Consider the following 15,578-nt stretch of genomic DNA (forward strand, 5'->3'; position numbering starts at 1 on the left):
AAGTGTTACCACGATAACAACTCAGGATATAACAACAATATCACTGGAATCACTCAGAATGTTTTTTTCCTGCTGACAAGTGTTAAAAAACACTGACAGCCAATCAGAATCCACACAAGTATTTAAAGGATTAGCCCATTTTCAAATACAATTTTCCTGATAATTTACTCACCCCCATGTCATCCAAGATGTTCATGTCTTTCATTCTTCAGTTGAAAAGAAATGAAGGTTTTTGATGAAAACATTCCAGGATTATTCTCCTTATAGTGGACTTCAATGGCCTCCAAACAGTTGAAGGTCAAAATTACAGTTTCAGTGCAGCTTCAAAGAGCTTTAAACGATACCAGACGAGGAATAAAAATCTTATCTAGCAAAACGATCGGTCATTTAAAAAAAAAAAACAACTGTATGCTTTAGAAACACAAATGTTCGCCTTGCACGTGCATCCGCTTTCTGTATTCTTCAAAAAGTTTACGCTGTATGTCCTACGCTTCCCTATTCTACTTACGAAAAAAACGGAACTTGTGCCGTGTTCGTTCCGTAAATTGAATAGGGAAAACATAGGACATACAGCATAAGCTTTTTGACCTGGCGCAAGGCGAACATTTGTGTTTATAAAGCATATAGTACATTGTATTTTTTTCAAAAATGAGCGATCGTTTCTCTAGATAAGACTCTTATTCCTCGTCTGGTATCGTTTAAAGCTCTTTGAAGCTGCACTGAAACTGTAATTTTGACCTTCATCCGTTTGGAAGCCATTGAAGTCCACTATAAGGAGAATAATCCTGGAATGTTTTCATCAAAAACCTTCATTTCTTTTCGACTGAAGAAAGACATGAACATCTAAGATGACATGGGGGTGAGTAAATTATCAGGAAGATTTTATTTGAAAGTGGACTAATCCTTTAAAACAGCAGATGACATAACTGAATAGTTTATTTTCTCATAGAATTAGAACAATTATTAACTTCATATAATTATAATTATCGTCCATGGTGTGAACAGGCATTATAATGATAACGACATAGAAAAAAACTATCATTACATTCTTGGCGATGGGCATATGACTTTAAAAAATAATATGCACAGATAAATTATTTATGATAAACACTGCAATAGTCCATAAAAAATAAGAACCGATTTCATGTTGACTAGTGATCCATAGTGACGCAACACTATGGATCACACAACAGCCAATCAGAACATTCTTTTTTCCGTTTGCGCGTTCCCTCACACTCACAACACACTGCAGCTGAACAACGCAGAGTGTTTAAGTGTTATTATACGTGCCATAAAAGTCTAAACAGTCCTTTTCTTTAGGTTTTGTTTAGTAAGTCAAATTATCTCTTAAGGTAAACACAGCACCACTAAAACACGTAGGCATTTATATGTTCCCAGCGAGCACATTCAAGCACCCTCACATACTCCTAATTTGGTATTGTCTTGTATCATGTTTATTGGGAGAGAGAAGTCAGTGCTACTTTAGTTAATATCTATACTAAAATGGAGTGGTTGGTGCAACAATGCCTTACAAGGCAACCCACACATACACCCCCACTCACAACTCTGACATGAAGAGAAATTCAACAAAACCAAAGATGATTCTGAATATTTATTATGATGAACATCAGACAATAAAGAGGGATTTTAAATTACTTACAAACATTTAGATAACAGGTTCATTAAAAAAAAAAATGCAATAAGAGCCAATCAAAATGTCCCTCACAGTTTAAGACAAACAGATGCTGAATACACTGACCAGTGGTAAGAACGCAATGGATGAATGGAAGGTATTCAAGCAAACCAATGAACATCAATGGAAGTTTTTGGAATGAAATGAGCCATAATTTTCCAGAAACATGATAAAAGGCACTTAAGGAACAAAATAAAGAACAAATAATTAAAAAGCTAATATGGAAATGAAGAATCACATAAATTGGGGGCCTGACTGACAAAAATAAACGTGTTTGTATTCTTCAACCGCTCATGACCATCCTTACGAGTTCTGTAGAAGAGAGAAAAAAAGAAGAAGAAGAAATATGAAGCAGTGATCCAACAATATTCAACCCACTAGTTCAGCAAATGTTGCCATGGACATCACACATGAGGTTCAATTTACTTCTAGACCCATATACAGTCAAAGGTCGCACAGTATGTGTAGTTCAGTGACTGGCAGTCAAACTACATTTCCCTGCAACAACTATGGGTGAAATGCAGAAGCCCCAGGATGATTTGACAGAAAGGAGAGGAAGAGAGATTGTCCAGGCCTAAAAGAAATTAAAATGAGTTAGCATACCTTACAAAGGCATGAGGAGAATAGATAAATACACAAGTAGAGAAGAGAGAGAAAGCAGGAACAGTAATGTGACAGGACTGAATGCTAGAATCAACAATACATGTCCTTGCAAAGCCTCCTACGGTAACATCAGATATTCATACCAGAATGTAGGAGATTCTATAAAGGACCCATCCGAATCCACTACCCGGGCACCGTTTTAGCCTTTAAATAAGATGCTGATAAGAATTTTTTTTCTTTCACAATTACCATCAGCTTCTATATACACTGTATGCCTGCGTACTCACTGCAGAGATTTAGAAGTGACAATCACATTTAAAAACAGTTCACAAAAGTTTGGAATAATAAATACTTTAATTGTTTTTCAAATAAGTTTCTTATGCTCACCAAGGCTGCATTTATTTGATTAAAAATACAGTAAAAAAAATTTAAAATGCAATTTATTCCTGTGATGGCAAAACTGAATTTTAATCACTCCAGTCTTCAGTGTCACATGATTCTTCAGAAATCCTTCTAATATGCTGATTTGGTGCTCAAGAAACAGTTTTTGCTGCTTCATATTTTTATGGAAACTGTAACTACTATTCAAAAAAAAATTTTTTTCATTATTCATTTTGCATTTCACAATATTATTTTTGTTTTTACTGTAGTTTTGATCAAGTAAATGCAGCCTTGGTGAGCATTCTTGCAAATACAATAAGAATTATTCAACATTTTTGACCGGCACTGAAAATAACCAACCTCAGCAGTGCGCTCAGAAATTGAAATTACATCTGTATTTAGCTGCAGTGTGTATGTGACCTATTAGAAGTAGTGCAAGCAAAAGAGATTTTAATAGGCTATACATTTAAGAATAAAGAATAAAGGGGAATGACTGGTTTGGAGGAGATGGGCATAAAGGTGACCAGCAAACTCTGTTAGCGCCGGCACAGCATCACCATGGCAACAGTGGGAGTCAGGAGACGCCTACAGTATGCACATGCAGAAATGCTACATGCTAGGCTACAGCCAAGGTACACAGTAGAGAGGGAGCTGCAGGAGAGAAGAATGAGTAAAAACAAACAGAGGACAATCCGTACCCTCTCCTCAACCAGCCATAATGTGGCGCACAAGTGCTGTCGGAAGGAAAAGCAAATGGATTAAACATTGACACTTACACTATAGTCTTGATGTTCAGAGAACCAATAAAGAGCCATATGTGATTGTTGTACCTTCATAATTGATGCAGCCATTAGCATCCTCATGTCCTGCCAAGAGCGTCTCCACTTCCTCTTCTGTCATCTTCTCACCTATCATAAAACACGGGCAAGAAGATGCATCAAATTCTCCTCAAAAATATATTTCAACTTATGTTTTGCAGAATGTCATTCTGTACAGCTGCAAGGTGCTTCTAGTGCTTTGTTGGCAGTCAGTCTCTTTGATTGGAAGGACTGATATTATATCCAACAAAAAGTACAATTTTATTTTTCAAAATATCTATGTATTTTATTTCAAAATATTTTACTCTTGTGAAAAGGAGTGTGCTTAATTGTATTGAATGTGCCCTTGAAATGTATATCTTAAAAGTATATATATTTTTTAAAATAAATTAATGTAATTAAAGGTGCCCTAGATTATGTTTTTAAAAGATGTAATATAAGTCTAAGGTGTCCCCTGAATGTGTCTGTGAAGTTTCAGATCAAAATACCCCATAGATTTTTTTTTATTAATTTTTTTAACTGCCTATTTTGGGGCATCATTATAAACGCGCCGATTTTATGCTGCGGCCCCTTTAAATCCCGTGGTCCACGCCCACAGAGCTCGCGCTTGCCTTGAACAGTGCCTTAACAAAGTTTACACAGCTAATATAACCCTCAAAATGGAACTTTACAAAGTCTTCGTCATGCATGCGGCATGCATGCGTCGGATTATGTGAGTATTGTATACTGTTATATTGTTTACTTCTGATTTTGAATGAGTTTGATAGTGCTCCGTGGCTAACGGCTAATGCTACACTGTTGGAGAGATTTATAAAGAATGAAGTTGTGTTTATGAATTATACAGACTGCAAGTGTTTAAAAATGAAAATAGCGACGGCTCTCTTGTCTCCGTGAATACAGTAATAACCGATGGTAACTTTAACCACATTTAACAGTACATTAGCAACATGCAAACGAAATATTTAGAAAGACAGTTTACAAATATCACTAAAAATATCATGTTATCATGGATCATGTCAGTTATTATTGCTCCATCTGCCATTTTTCGCTATTGTTCTTGCTTGCTTACATAGTCTGATGATTTGGTTGTGCACATCCAGACGTTAATACTGGCTGCCCTTGTCTAATGCCTTTTATAATTTTGGAAACGTGGGCTGGCATATGCAAATATTGGGAGCGTACACCCCGACTGTTACGTAACAGTCGGTGTTATGTTGAGATTCGCCTGTTCTTCGGAGGTCTTTTAAACAAATGAGATTTATATAAAAACGAGGAAACAATGGAGTTTGACACTCACTGTATGTCATTTCCATGTACTGAACTCTTGTTATTTAAGAATGCCAAGATAAATTCAATTTTTCATTTGAGGGCACCTTTAAATAAGGCCACTAAGTCTACTTAAAGTCAATGAAAGACCTCTATTCCTGAATGATCGCTACCAATATCTCTTAATCATTGGATCCCAACCTGAACTCTCTCTCTATACAATGCACACAGTTCTTATCAAACCTTCTTAAGTACTATATTTTAGTTCTGGTTTTCAAAATAAATATCAATAGAAATCTCAGTGAATTGTTGAAAGGAGCAGAGAAAAACACCCTAAGATGTTTCCTAAGAGAAAGAAACCTTGTGAGTAATCAAAGAAAGATTGTAATATTGAAATATAATTCTAAAAGAGGCCGCAAATCTTTACCCAGTGTTGTGAGGACATGTCGCAGCTCAGCGCCCATCACCGTTCCATTTCCCTCTTTGTCAAACACCCGCAGCCCCTCCACAAAGTCCTCAAATGAACCCTGATCCTTGTTCTTAGCGATGGCCTGCAGCATGGGCAGGAACTGCTCAAAGTCCAGCATTTTCATGTTCATATCTGAGAAAAAACGCATTACAATCACTCATATTTTTATTCAAACGAACATTATTCAAACTAACACACTGAGAATTAGGCCAGAAAATCATCACTTTATAATTTTATTATAATAACAGAGGATAAAGACACAACTAGATTAATTCAGTGGGATTGTTTGAAGTTGTCCTGATTGCATTTTAGACTGATTAAAGGAGATGAATTGCTTTTGTCTGACAGAATAAGGAAAAGTATAGCTTATTGATCAGGGGAAGTGAAAGAGTCATCTGGGTTTGGAACAACATGAGGGTGAGTAAATGATGAGTGAACTATCCCTTTAAATGGGTTTTTAAACATTGTTTAGCCAATAAAATTGACATGATTCAACCTTGCTTATACCAACATCCTTTAACATAATTTCCTGTACTAAAAGAAATGCACTTTAACAAATAACACAGGACAATGCAGCAAAAGAAGGGTCTGACCTTCATTACTGGGGTTGCCCAGGACTTTGAGGACCTCAGCATTGACAGGGTTCTGCCCCAGAGCACGCATCACATCCCCACACTGATTGTACATGATCTTCCCATCTCCTGTTCGGTCAAACAGGAGGAAGGCCTCCTTAAACTCTTTTAGCGAGAGAAAGAGAGCAAGAAAATGCATTAGTCAGGTGATGCAGACAATTATGTGTAGTTATGTGGACTGAAAAAAAGAAAACGACAATGACCCCCAGTTTCACAGACAAGGTTTAAAGGGATAGTTCACCCAAAAAATGAAAATTTTGTCATCACTTACTCACCCTCTCAAGTGGTTCCAAACCTGTATGAGTTTCTTTCTTCTGTTGAACACAAAAGAAGATAATTTGACGAATGTTGGTAATTAAACAGCTGAAAGTAGCCATCGACTTCCATAGTAGGAAAAAAAAATACTATGGATGTCAATGCTACCATCAACTGTCTGGTTACCTACATTCTTCAAAACATCTTCTTTTGTGTTCAACAGAAGTAAGAAACTTATACAGGTTTGGAACAACATAACAGTCAGTAAATTATGGCAAAATCTATCCCTTTAAGCCTAGTCCCAGATGAAATGCATGTTTAAGCGGTCTTAACTGAAAGCAACTTGCACTGACATATCCTAAAATGATGCACACCAGTAATATTTTTTCTAAGGCATGTTTATAAAAGCTACTTAAATGTCCTAATTGAACTAAGGCCTAATCCTGATTTAATCTAAACCCTGTCTGTGAAACCAGGCCTACGTGATTTATTCTAATCTAAAGCAACAAGCAAATTCTGATCTAAAATGTTTAGGCTTCTTGTTCTTGCTTGAGGCTTTGAGATCACTATCATAGCGCTCGGCAGAGCAGCTTACAGGAATGCGACACTTCCCGGGCCGGCCTGAGTCAAACTTCACACACACTCACTGTGATTATCCATATATGGACATAAGAGAGATCACAGCACTACATCAACAGGAATATTAGTTTTGTCTCAAATGACACTGACACTATGTACTCTACCATCTAATGTGTGAGGATTTTTCATAAACAAGGTAACATACAACATGATAGACCAACACTAACTGTGTTAAAATGACTAAAGATTGACATAAGAATGTTATTAAATCTCTTCATTTATTTAGGCTATTGCTGTAATTTTTCAATAGCTTGATAAAATTCATGCACATCAGTTTATAATGAAGTCAGCATAAAATGTAATTTTATCCTATTTTTTAAATGTTAGTGATCTTATTGTGAACGATGCATGCATGTTTTTTTTTTACCTAGCAATCAAAATATCATAACTCTGTTTTTTTTTTTAATTGAACGCTAAACACACACCATAACCTTTACAGATATAACAAGACATCCAAGTCCCCGCCCTACATTTTTTTTTAATTTTTCGATAATCTTTTACATTTGGATGCACGTCACATTACAGAATAAAAAGTTCGTTCACCATTTCATCTTAATCGCGATTTACGAATCGTTGGGTTAATGATTAAATGACTCATTCATAACACAAAAGACACTTGTCGACCTACCAAAGATAACATAATGTAACATATCTCTTTTTTATGTAACATATCTACGGGCGTAACGATGTAACCTGCAAACGGGTCACTGAACGAGTCAGTGGATGAATCTTTTCATTGACCTGATTCAAATGATTCGAGTCACTGAGATGAATCAAATCCGCAGCACTCGCCCGTGATCACTAAACGTTTAAACTGGAGCTTTGTGCTGCAGCTACGACCTAATAATAATAACAACAATAAAAACAGCTCACGATATCACGCCACCTCAGCTCGACGAAATTCAGCAATCACATGACTATTATTTTCTTGAATTCACAACTAATCCATTGTGATGTTGTTCATACGTAGCGTCTCCAGCTACACATTCCACAGCAGCAGCTTCCGGTACTTCAAAAGCGCCGCATCTGAAAACTGTCTGCACTGTAACCTCAGCAATTTAGCACCAGAAATTGATTTTAAAAAGAAGCCTCCTGTCGATGTTTCTGTTACACTGGACATTAGGTACTGCACAACAGTTTGTACATCATATAATGTGTCCAAGTGCTAAGCATTGACTGCACATCTGTATGCTGATGTGCAGGCCTACGTTTATTTTGCATTATTCGGCAACACAAACGCAACTATATAACCTCGAAAAATTACAATATATTCAAATAGCCAACATTTATTACTCACCACAAATCTGGTCCTCTGTGAACTCAGACTGTCCATGACAGGATGAGGAGGGCAATAGAGAAGATCAGCATTAAAACAGAAGATACATTGATTTGATCTTATAATAAAAGATAATGAGATTCTCCCTCAAAATACAACATTCAGAGCAAACCAAGACACATGTGAGTATTAAATGCGTGTGATATTGGTCTGACAGGTGGCTTTAAAAACCTTATGAGATGAACATTGTTTAACGGTCACCTACCGACTGTGTGACTAACAGGCGTTACCTGCATTATAGTGAAAATGAGAGATGGCTGGCTAAGATAATGGACTTACCATGACTGCAGTGCTTGAGGATGGAGAGGAGGGAGCGTCAGTATGAACGCTGTGTGAATTACAGTATGGGCGCACACACTGTGTGACACCGCTATATTCACGATGATGTCATGTCAACTCGATTCAAGCTGAATCGGCCAATCAAATAGTGCGGGCGCTGGTTCTCTACTCTCATTACCGGCATGTCAGTATTATATGCGCAGCAGAAAAGCATTGAGTAGGCTACCGTAATGCTGTTTGCGTTTCCCAAAAGGGGGTTCGCGAGGGAACTACAGGAGTTGATGGAAAAGCTAATTTAATTTTATTAAATCGAATGTAAAGTAAAAACACACAAATAAATAAATGGGTCTGCACAATGAATTGAAATAAAACTGAAATCGCGATATAGGTTAGTCATTGTGATTATCAAACCATATACGAGTTTAAAATGGGCATTTGTGAACACAATATGCGCTAGGTTCGCTTTATTCACACATTTGGATTATTTCCAACGTATTTGGACACAAGTTAACAGTATTTCGCAAAAAGCTCTAGTTTGAAAATTACTAATTCAAAGTCACCATGAAAATTGACAATTCTTATTTTTTTATGGAACACTGACATATTACAAATGATTTCTCTGTGCACATCTTGTTTTTTAATTAATGTATCCTTTGAATCTTTATTCAAAATAAATTCCCCTCCTTTTTTTAAATTATTATTATTATGCATCAAACAATGGACAGATACAAAGATAAAAAAAACAGAACCTCTACAGGAATTAAATTACATAAAATCTTCATGTAAAGTTCCACAAACAAATAAGAGAAAGGAAAAATAATAATAATAATAATAAAAATAACATCCTAAATACAGAGGAAGCATTATGCATCAGAGGCATTACCAAACAAATCATCATAAGATTTCAAAAATCTGTCACTTTTCTTGTTTTTAATCAATCTAAGAGATTTGAGAAATGCACCAATTTCAATTAAGAAATGTGAAAAGGTAGGCTGTGAGTTAGAGAATTTTTGCTTATGGATAAAAAATTTCCAAACCAAAACAAAAATTAACAATATTATTTATTGGAGTATTAGTTGTACCTTTATAGTAACAAATTATATCTTTTAATTGAAAGGATTTGGAAGAATCAAGATGCTTACCTATATGAAGATATAAACTATTCCAAAAGTTTTGAGTTTTTTCACATTGGAAAAATAAATGGATCAGTGTTTCCTCATTATTCCCACAAAAAAGAGCAAGAATTGTTAATCTCCATACATTTTGCCACAGTTTCATTCACAGGATATATTTTATGTAATATCTTAAAATGAACTTATTTGGGATGCAGTATTTATGCGATAACAGCCAGGTTTCCTTCCAGTCTATAGAATCAATAAGAGATGCAATAAAATTTGCATAAAAGGAATGTGGAGCTTTGAAAATTCCAATAAAATTTTCCTTTAGGAATGTTACATGTTTTATTTTGAAGGATTTGTCAAATATGCTTCTTATTACATTTTTTGTTAAATATACTTATTCCATCTAAGATCAAATCAGGTTCTTTTGTGTCACTCTTACTAAAAGTTAGATGACATTTAACATGTTGAGTTAGACCGGAAGGAACCGCTTTAAGCACTGAAATATATTCTTTAAACGGTAAGGGGAAATTATAAATTCCCCTCCTTGCATCGACATCTCTGATGATGACATTTACTGGGGCAAGGGCAGGACAAACTGTCATTCACATGAGATCACAGCAATAGCAACCACAACGAGCCAATCAATTCCTGATGGATAAAATCAAGTCCCTCCCAACATTTTTTCTTGTTTGAGAAGTCATTTCACTTGGATTTACATCATAATAGGGAGAAAAAAAAACTATGGCAACTTCAGTTTCATGCTGACTTTAAGACAATAAATATTAGTTTTGTAACTTTTAATGTAAAATAAATCATCAAATATTCATTTGCGTACAATTGCGTAGAAGTTCACAATAATAAAAATATTATCATTCTGCCTATTATAATATATTTAATTCGATTTGGCTCCTGAAACACCAGTGTGACCATAAACCAACATCAAAGAACTGAGAAAATGTGTTTGTGTCATTAAATCACTGAAATATTCACTCAAAATCTCAGTGGGTACTTCAAGTAAATATTTTAAATCTAAGGGGTTCTACTGACACAAGTTGGGAACCTCTGCCATGATGTTATGTCAGCTTTCTCTCAGACAATGACATTGTGTGGAAATCATTTACATGCACAGCTCTACTATGAAGAAGGCTCAGCACATATAGAAATGTTTTCTTCCACATTTTCTTTAGACCTACCACACTATATATTTCATTTATACTTTAAATTTTTAATCAGTGCATTCACATGCACATTCTAAAACATAACAAATATGAAATATTCAAATTCTTCTTGCACTCCGTTAGATGGCACTAAAGATTCAGTCAGGGTGGACAATAGCACATAAGGATGTTTAATTATCCTAGCGAAATAAACTCAGAAGGTGGCAGTAAAGCATTTGATCAACCACACAGATGCTGCCCAAGTCAACTGCTTAACTATAGGTGCTCATACTAAAAAATGTTGTATATAATTAAATTAAAATCTATGACATCAGTATTTCAGATTGTAAAATGTTTATTTTTTTGTGGTGTCACAGTTGCTTAGATTAACTCATCTGAGTCAGAGTTCTTACCAGTAACATATCAGTGTCAAAACAGCAATGTCTATTAGACCACTTTGCATTTCATATTTTTTCCATTCATGAATAAACTAAAATTGTTGTAGGGACTAACGCAGCAGTTATATCATGAATAGGGCATGGAAAAAAGAATGAGTTTTTTGATACATTTTGCTGAAAATATGGCTTTTCGACATACATTGAAGTTTATCCTTCAAGGAAATATAATTCATATTTTTACAAGCCTTTTATTTTCTCATTCAAATGGCTCTGTTCACTCCTCTTGACTGGTGCTCTCTCCACACTTGTAACGTATGAAGTCTAGCACACGTGCATCCTGTGAAATCAGGTACTGTCCCACGGTGTATTTGGGATCTGGGAGGAAGGTCTGGGGCAAAAGTCTCGTCTCAGATTCACCGCATGGTATATCGTCCATGTTGCCTAGAGAAACAGGTGCTTCACCCACTACATGTTGCCCCAGCTTCCTTCCCAGAGTGTCTGTCCCTTCCTTAGGTCCACCTTGAAAAACAACTAGCGATCCATAGCGCCCCATATCAATGCCAACCTGCCCAGGAACCATCCCATGAACGTATGAGCCAATATGCCAATCAGAGGGCACGACAAGTGATATGGCTCGCCGCATGCCAATGTTCTCACCCAATCGCCCTGAAGGAGGAAAAAAAAGATCATTATTATTTTAATTATTGTATTGTATTTAATTATTATAAGGTGTTGAAAATGTTAACATGTTGTCTAAATCATGTTGTGAAGATAACACCATGTAAATACAGAATTTCTTGTACTGTACAGATAAATATACTATCATTTAAAAGTTTGGAATCAGTAAGATTTTTAAAAATGTTATTTGAAAGAAGTTTCTTATGCACACCAACTGCTGCATTTATTTGATCAAAAATACATTAAAAACAGTACTATTGTGAAATAATATTGCATTAAAAAAAAAACTTCTCTGTCTTAAAGGTCCCGTTTTTCATGGTTTTTTGAAGCTTTGATTGTGTTTATAGTGTGCAATATAACATGTGTTCATGTTTCGCGTGTAAAAAAACACAGTATTTTTCACATAATTTACTTATCTGTATACCGCTGTTTCCACTGTCATAAAAACGGGCTGATGACTTCCTTGTTCTATGAAGTCCCTCCTTCAGAAATACGTAATGAGTTCTGATTGTGCCAGCGGTTCCTGTGTTGTGATTCGACAGCAGTTTAGCGCTCCTTGCCCGGAAAAGTCATGCCTCTTACCATAACGTGGAGATGCATGCGCTCAGTGTTATTGTAAACATGTCTTTAATTTTACCCTATCAATTTGAGCCGGAATCAGACCCGGTGATTGGACTGCGGGATGAAAATAACAGCGTTTCGACGACATGGCGACAAACACACTCTACAAACTAGGGCTGCACGATTAATCGCATGCGATTGTCATGCGTGTCTCGTCAGTAAAGCCAGTTCTGTGATTAGCGGTAAATGTCCATCACCTGCTTTCAAATGGAGCGGCACTTAATATACAGAGCCGTAGTTCGCGGACAAGCTACGCAATATCGCGTTCATAATCGAAGGCGATTCATCTGCGATATGAACGCGATATTGCGTAGCTTGTCCGCGAACTACGGCTCTGTATATTAAGTGCCACTCCATTTGAAAGCAGGTGATGGACATTTACCGCTAATCACAGAACTGGCTTTACTGACGAGACACGCATGACAATCGCATGCGATTAATCGTGCAGCCCTACTACAAACGCAACTCTTGTGTATTCCTGTGGGCGGAGGTTAGTCAAAAAACTGTTTTAGTGACGTCATTAAAGAAGGAAGTAGAGGGATGTAGTCCAAACTGGCCGTTCGATGTAGGCAACTTCTGTTAAATAAAATATCTCGCTTGGCATTGAACTTTGAGCTTTAAAATTTTACAGATTTTATTTATACTCTAACAACAACATTACACACTAACTAAAGTTTGAAACATGGGATCACGAAGAACGGGACCTTTAACATTTTAAAATGTAATTTATTCCTATGATGGCAAAGATGAATTTTCAGCAGCCATTAATCCTGTCTTCAGTGTCACATGATCAGAAATCATTCTAATATGCTGATTTGGTGCTCAATATTTTTTTTTATTATTATCACAGCTGAAAACAGCTGTTTAATATTTAAGGACTTTTTCAGGATTCTTTGAACATAAAGAACAGCATTTATTTTAAACAGATTTTTTTGTAATATATTAAATGTCTTTATGGTAACTTTGATTAATTTAGTTCACCCCAAAATAAAAATTCTGTCATTAATTACTCACCCTCATGTCGTTCCACAACCGTAAGACTTTCGTTCTTCTTTGGAAGACACATTAAGATATTTTTGATGACAGAATGCTGTCAGATTTCCTTCCATAGATTGCCTTTACAGCTGACACGTTTACACTTCAAAAAGTTCATAAAGAGATAGGAAAACGAATCCATATGAATCAAGGGGTTTTATTCAAATTTTCTGAAGCGAATTGATCACTTTTTATTATGAACAGATTTAATTTAGGCTTTTACTCACATGTAAAAATTGATCAGCGAACAAAAAAAGAAGCTCAACCTAATCTGAATAACGCACAAGAACAAACCCCTGGAAGCTCGAATGTGCAGCGTAATCAATGAGGTTCATCTCGTGTGTTACACAGTATGTTTGTGTTTGAGCTTCCGGAAAAGGTTTGTTCTTGTGCGTTATTCAGGTTCAGTCGAGCTTCTGCTCATGTTTGATGAACAAAAGTCTTACAGGTTTGGAACGACATGAGGGTGAATAATTAATGAAAGAATTTTCATTTTGGGGTGAACTAACCCTTTATTGCATCCTTGCTGAATAAAAGCAAAAAACTTACTGACCGTTAAAACTTTAAAAACAGTAGTGTACATTTATACATTTTTAACTGTGGCTTAAGTGTCTGAATATTTTAAAGGGTCACTCTAAGGAATCACAGATAAACCTGGTTTTCGAAGGTTATGCTAAAGGTAATGTAATGTAAAAAATTATTCTCACCTATAGTCAAGGCTACCTGATCTGCCAGTGAGGGTCCGTCAGGAATGTGGAGCTTTGAAATGTCCTCAGAAGACAGCTCACTCTGAATGAGAGAATAGATCATCATTCGTAGATTACAAAAGGTGTGGAAGAAATGCACATTTTCTGAAAACATGAATGAAGGGCTTGTACCTTAAAATACCCTGTCTGCTTTTTGCTGCAGTGATGAGCCATTATTGACAAAGCAACATCCTTCACCAACTGCTGAAATTTCTCATTCCTTGCCACAAAATCTGTCTCACAGTTCACCTAAACATAAAAACATAGATTAGTTCATTCATACACCACATAGTTTTGGGAACCAAATTATACATTGTGTGGCAAGATTGGCATGTTAATGTCTACCTCAACCATGACAGCTGCATTGCCACCCTTAATGAGACCAATCAGCCCCTCCTTGGCTTTCCGACCTTCCAGTTTGTTTGCTTTACTCCAGCCCTCCTTTTGTGCATGTTCATGCAGCCAGCTTTCTGCCTGAAAACATCAAATTTTACAAGTCATAATTAGCTTGCCATGTACTTGTGGCTGCATGCCCTATGAAACAGTATAGGGCAGACCCTTATGTCACACACATTTAAATCATTTACAGTATACATATAAACAAGGATGTGAGTTTATGTGCTTGACACATCAGATGACTGTTGCATTTCATATTTAGCAACTTAAGTTCAAATACAATACAGAGAATTTAAAATTAAAACTGGATTTGATGGAATCATCCTCCTTTCTATTCACAGCCAGCTTTGCTTATAGGCCTTTATGACCGTTCTGTCGCACCTGTGTAATGTCATTGTTGAATTTCTCCAGTGCCTTTTTGCAGTTGATGAAGGTGTAGCCCGTAGATTTGCGTAATTTCAAGAGAAGTGCTTTATCCGCTGCTAAACTCGGGCAGCTGGTGTAGAGAGACTGAACATGCTGCGTGAGGCATCCCTATGAACAACATATTAATATGGCACGTGATTTAATGATGCTACAGGACATTACAGAGACGAATGGAAACCGTTTTACAAATACTGTCAAGTAAAAGATAAAAAAAACCAAGACAAATATGTCATATTATACTAGACTGTCATGCAAAGATCATCATAACTTCTAAAGCATCAAGTCAGAGGCATTAAAAGTTTAGAATGCTGAATATGGGAAATGAGTCGAAGCCCACCTTGACTACTTCAGACCTGACAGATCGAAATAAAGAATATAAAGCCATTTCTATATCTTCCTCAGAACCAACACAAACCCCCTTACATCAGTAACTGGAATGTCATTGAAGCACGCTTTCTACAGAGAGAGAGAAAGGTCATATTGAAGAGAAGTCAGGCACACGTGTGGCGCCATCTACTGCACAGGAGTTCAAAATGCATCTACAACTGAATAAAACTAAACTGGAATACTAAATAAATGTGATTGTTTTGTGATTGTATACAAAATTGATTTGTATAACTGTACATTTA

General features: G+C 36.2%; 2 protein-coding genes across 4 annotated transcripts; both read right to left on the bottom strand.

Annotated features, from left to right (window-relative positions):
- Nucleotides 1-1,599: 1,599 nt before the first annotated feature.
- Nucleotides 1,600-8,516, bottom strand: myl6 (myosin, light chain 6, alkali, smooth muscle and non-muscle). Of its 3 annotated transcripts, XM_048199370.1 has the most exons (7): nt 8,372-8,515; nt 8,054-8,081; nt 5,824-5,967; nt 5,189-5,362; nt 3,508-3,585; nt 3,376-3,411; nt 1,600-2,005 (listed from the first exon to the last, which is right to left on the bottom strand). In XM_048199370.1, exons 1-6 carry the CDS (start codon nt 8,372-8,374, stop codon nt 3,383-3,385), a joined length of 456 nt encoding a protein of 151 aa, XP_048055327.1. In that variant the 5' UTR covers nt 8,375-8,515; the 3' UTR covers nt 1,600-2,005; nt 3,376-3,382. The 3 variants fall into 3 exon arrangements, with proteins under 3 accessions (XP_048055327.1, XP_048055328.1, XP_048055326.1); XM_048199371.1 differs by lacking the exon at nt 3,376-3,411 and having other exon boundaries at nt 8,372-8,514; XM_048199369.1 differs by lacking the exons at nt 1,600-2,005; nt 3,376-3,411 and having other exon boundaries at nt 3,455-3,585; nt 8,372-8,516.
- Nucleotides 8,517-10,986: 2,470 nt separating this feature from the next.
- Nucleotides 10,987-15,442, bottom strand: tsfm (Ts translation elongation factor, mitochondrial). Its single transcript, XM_048199368.1, has 6 exons — nt 15,287-15,442; nt 14,905-15,057; nt 14,473-14,601; nt 14,260-14,376; nt 14,089-14,170; nt 10,987-11,713 (listed from the first exon to the last, which is right to left on the bottom strand). The coding sequence occupies exons 1-6, from the start codon at nt 15,332-15,334 to the stop codon at nt 11,322-11,324; spliced, it is 921 nt and encodes a 306-aa protein (XP_048055325.1). The 5' UTR covers nt 15,335-15,442; the 3' UTR covers nt 10,987-11,321.
- Between the last annotated feature and the right edge of the window lie 136 nt (nt 15,443-15,578).

This window comes from Megalobrama amblycephala, linkage group LG8 (assembly GCF_018812025.1).
Source record: "Megalobrama amblycephala isolate DHTTF-2021 linkage group LG8, ASM1881202v1, whole genome shotgun sequence".
In the NCBI taxonomy this organism is placed as follows: Eukaryota; Metazoa; Chordata; class Actinopteri; order Cypriniformes; family Xenocyprididae; genus Megalobrama; species Megalobrama amblycephala.

Excerpts from the sequence above, each read along its gene's own strand:
- myl6 (XM_048199369.1), bottom strand. Across the intron at positions 5,968-8,053 it reads CACAGAGGACCAGATTTGTG|AGTTTAAGGAGGCCTTCCTC; the intron begins GTGAGTAATAAA and ends TCTCGCTAAAAG. Across the intron at positions 3,586-5,188 it reads ACATGTCCTCACAACACTGG|GTGAGAAGATGACAGAAGAG; the intron begins GTAAAGATTTGC and ends GTTTTATGATAG.
- tsfm (XM_048199368.1), bottom strand. The coding sequence starts at position 15,334 with ATGGCTTTATATTCTTTATTTCGATCTGTCAGGTCTGAAGTAGTCAAG. Across the intron at positions 14,602-14,904 it reads TCAACAATGACATTACACAG|GCAGAAAGCTGGCTGCATGA; the intron begins GTGCGACAGAAC and ends TGATGTTTTCAG. Across the intron at positions 11,714-14,088 it reads TCAGGTAGCCTTGACTATAG|GGCGATTGGGTGAGAACATT; the intron begins GTGAGAATAATT and ends TTCCTCCTTCAG.